This window comes from Aethina tumida, chromosome 1 (assembly GCF_024364675.1).
Source record: "Aethina tumida isolate Nest 87 chromosome 1, icAetTumi1.1, whole genome shotgun sequence".
Lineage (NCBI taxonomy): Eukaryota > Metazoa > Arthropoda > Insecta > Coleoptera > Nitidulidae > Aethina > Aethina tumida.
Genome location: NC_065435.1, coordinates 72,207,805 through 72,211,613, shown reverse-complemented (window position 1 = coordinate 72,211,613; position 3,809 = coordinate 72,207,805). Strand labels below are relative to the sequence as shown.

General features: G+C 33.9%; 1 protein-coding gene across 1 annotated transcript; it reads left to right on the top strand.

Moving 5' to 3' along the window:
- Positions 1 to 721: 721 nt before the first annotated feature.
- Positions 722 to 2,133, top strand: LOC109609259 (protein odd-skipped). Its single transcript, XM_020025898.2, has 3 exons — positions 722 to 812; positions 893 to 1,376; positions 1,466 to 2,133. The coding sequence occupies exons 1-3, from the start codon at positions 767 to 769 to the stop codon at positions 1,869 to 1,871; spliced, it is 936 nt and encodes a 311-aa protein (XP_019881457.1). The 5' UTR covers positions 722 to 766; the 3' UTR covers positions 1,872 to 2,133.
- Positions 2,134 to 3,809: the final 1,676 nt, after the last annotated feature.

Sequence of the window (3,809 nt, the reverse complement as noted above, 5' to 3'; positions counted from 1 at the left end):
TGAAAATGGTCAAAATAAATAATAATAATAGTGTATAAATATGTACCAGATCACTTTTTTAATATTTAATTCAATATATATAATATTTAACATTTTGTAGTGAAGAATAGTTGATTTTTAGAAAGTAAATTTAAGTTTTTTTAAATATATTTAAAAATTCTATATTAATAAATATGTAAGTAATTTTTGAATTGAATTTAATATAATTGATATCTATAGTTTCAGATTTTCCTAAAACATTTATTTATTACAATATATATACATTAAATTTAACAGCAAATATATTGAATGATTAAATCAATTTCTCATTAATAACAATCCACCCTAAACAAGGTAAATCAGTTTAGCCCATAAATTGGCAATTTATATACATTCCATTAGCTCGCTAATCGCTCGCCGGAAATCCTTTCAACCCGCTCCACCGATAATGAAATCAAACCCGTCGGAATTGAACGTCACGAAACGGTTAATCAGAGCCGCAATCCTCAGTTTCCCTCCAATAAACCAACCCCCTACGAAACGGTAAAATGGTACGCGACGCCGAATATTGCGGGGCCCGCGGGCAGATCCAGATCCAGAAGGCATGCGCGCCCATCGCCCAATCGAACGGCGAAAGAGCATCGGATGGGCGTATCCCAGTACCTCGGCAACCGCTACTTAGACTACCCCGGCAACTGTCTGGTAGCGTTCAGTTGTTCGTAGCCTGCTGTGTTAGATAAGTGCGTGACACTAACCTACTTGATTTATCTCTGCTCAGTGATACAACATGAATTTGGAATACGTTGATAGTGCCCAGTTAGCCAAACAACAAGGTGTGTTTTTGTGAAATAGGACTGATCCCACTGTAGATTGACGTGAACGTGAAAATTAATTTTCCATTGTTTTGTTGCAGTTTTCCATCAGTTCTCACAAGTGAAACAGGAGGCAGACTCCACCTCCCCCCTGTTAACGCCGCCGCATACCCCCACTTATTCCCCACCGCCTTCCATCAGATTTCCGGCGACTTGCGAAACGTACTCGTACCGTTCAGAAGTCATGGAACATCCCACGTACCCGCAACAATACCAAACCATGCACAATACTGTTGGATATCCTTACAACGCCCTGATGATGAACCAGTGGCTTAGGAATGCCGCCCTGTACCATGCCAGGGGAGGCTTTCAGGATCTGAGGGCTCCCGGAAGGGCGCCTCTGCCTCCAAAGGTTACAGGATCAACCAGACCTAAGAAACAGTTCATTTGCAAGTATTGCAACCGCCAGTTCACCAAAAGTTACAACCTCTTGATTCACGAGAGGACCCACACCGACGAAAGGCCATACTCCTGTGACATTTGCGGAAAGGCCTTCAGGAGGCAAGACCATCTCAGAGATCATAGGTAAATTAAATTTCTTGTTGCTTCTTATAAAATTTTTATTCGTGAAACTTCTCCCGGAACAAAAAACTAAAAGTAATCTTTCCTTCTAGATACATCCACAGTAAAGAGAAGCCATTCAAATGCACCGAATGCGGAAAAGGATTCTGCCAGTCCAGGACATTGGCAGTGCATAAGATTTTGCACATGGAAGAATCGCCCCATAAGTGTCCGATCTGCAACCGATCGTTCAACCAAAGGTCCAACTTGAAGACACACCTGCTCACCCACACCGAAAAGCCCTTGGAGTGCAACTTGTGCGCTCAGTTCTTTGCCACCTACGCAGACTTGAAAGCCCACGAGCTGAAGCACCAGGAGGTGAAGGAAGTACAGGTTGCTTCGGAACTGGCCAGTGGTACCGTGTGTCTGGATTTGACCAAGAAAAGGACGGACGAAACGGAACCAGTTAAGACCAAGGTTAAATTGGGATTTTCTATAGCTGACATTATGAAGAGATAATTTTGTTAATTTTTTGGCATCGCCAGAAAGTTGCAATTTTTGTTTTGTTTTGCCAAAGATGTCTATTACCTCGTATGGGTATTCTTCCTGTACTTTCTTTTAGTTATTTATTGTTGGAAAGACTGATTTTAGTTTAATTGTAAGAGTTACCCATTGAACTAAAGATTTTTTTAATCGTTGTATTTTATATTATTTGTACATATGTAATTTATTCCTTGAAACGTTTCGAGTAATTGTATAATAAATATTTATTTCCCTGATACCAGTTTTGTTTTATTTGAACAATTTTTTTTCTTGTGCAAATGTTTACCTTTTGCGATAACGAACTTGTGTGCTCAGCTATTACTTTCATTCCACTTGAAAAATACCTGATATTTTGCTCGATTGTGCCAGGTATAGACAGTTTATGATTTAATAGCATTGTTAATATAAACAGTATTATTGCCATAAATTGTTTGAAAATAATAAAAATAAAGCTATTTAATATGCATTATACAATTTTTGAGACATTCAACACTATAATTAGTGAATTTTATTGACATTTGTATTATCTGATAAATATCTTACACATACATACATATTTTAGGTCATGTGTTTTTTTCAATTTGTTCCAGTTTGAACAACAAATTGTAATTTTGAAATAATAGAGATTATTTTTTTAGCAATTTTTAATGAACAAGATTATTTTGGGATGTATTAAGTAATTAAATAATTTAGTTTTGATTTATTTTTAAAATTTTAAAAACTTAAAATTATTGTACACTTTTGATACATTTGATTTCCTTTTTCTTTATTAGAAGGTTATATCAAAAATATATGAGACCAATCATTTTTCCAATTCGTTCCAATTTTAACACGCCTTTTACATGATAATTGTTGAACGGAATCGATTTTTTTGAATTTTAGAGTTTTGTTGTCAGATAATCGAGAAGATTTAGCTTCTAAACATTAACAACACATTGAAATTTCATAACTAAAATTTTATTGAATAAAAATTATAAACCCATTAGGCATAATAAAAAATGAAATTAGTTGGGGTGGTTTCTATTGTGTAGCGTGTAACAGATTGCGCTCTTAGGAAACATACGCATGTTTTTATTGTTGCATGTGAAAGGCACCCACTTTCTAAAGCTTTTGAACTGGCGACCACCCCTTATGAATGGCGGTAACTTTTTGTTACTGACACCCCGTTGGCACGTCCGTGAAAAAGGCTGCCACAAACAGTGTCAATCGTTTTAACAGACGAATTTAAATTCTGTTTCTATTACTGTTGTTGTGAATTGAATTTTTGATAGAAATTTTGAAAATTTTAATGGATTTTGAGCAGATTGGTCAATAAAGTTGAGTCGTGTAAAGGAGTGCCATCTGTTTTAGAGTCGGCGAACCTTAGAAGTGGACAAAAGAGCCGGTAGGTATCTCGACGTTTCCATACTAATGGTCACAAATATTATGTTAATCACACAATAATTAAAATTATAATAACATATTGCAAATATTTAACGATATTAGTATTTTCCAATAATATGTTTATTATTTAAAACATTGTTCCATGTCATTGATGAAGGGGAACTAATTTGAAAATTATAAGGGATGAGAATAAAGTTACAAATATTATTAACACTAATTGACAATTTAATACGATATTTATTTATATTCAATTAAGCATAACAAAAACAATTTAATGTAGGGTTTAAAATCACTTCATCATAGTTAAACATTAAAACTTAAATCTATAATGTGCTAAAAAAGTTAAACTATTATTAAAATTTAAAAAGTAATTCTTAACATTTTAGTTAAAAAACACATTTTTAATTATGTGCTATTAAGAATTTTAAAAATAAATTAGACATTATTATGAAAAATAGATTTTAGTTAGTAAATATGTCGATATTGTATTTATTTCATGAAAATTTTATATAAAATCTGTTATCTTAACAA

Excerpts from the sequence above, each read along its gene's own strand:
- LOC109609259 (XM_020025898.2), top strand. The coding sequence starts at position 767 with ATGAATTTGGAATACGTTGATAGTGCCCAGTTAGCCAAACAACAAG. Across the intron at positions 813-892 it reads CCAGTTAGCCAAACAACAAG|TTTTCCATCAGTTCTCACAA; the intron begins GTGTGTTTTTGT and ends GTTTTGTTGCAG. Across the intron at positions 1,377-1,465 it reads GACCATCTCAGAGATCATAG|ATACATCCACAGTAAAGAGA; the intron begins GTAAATTAAATT and ends CTTTCCTTCTAG.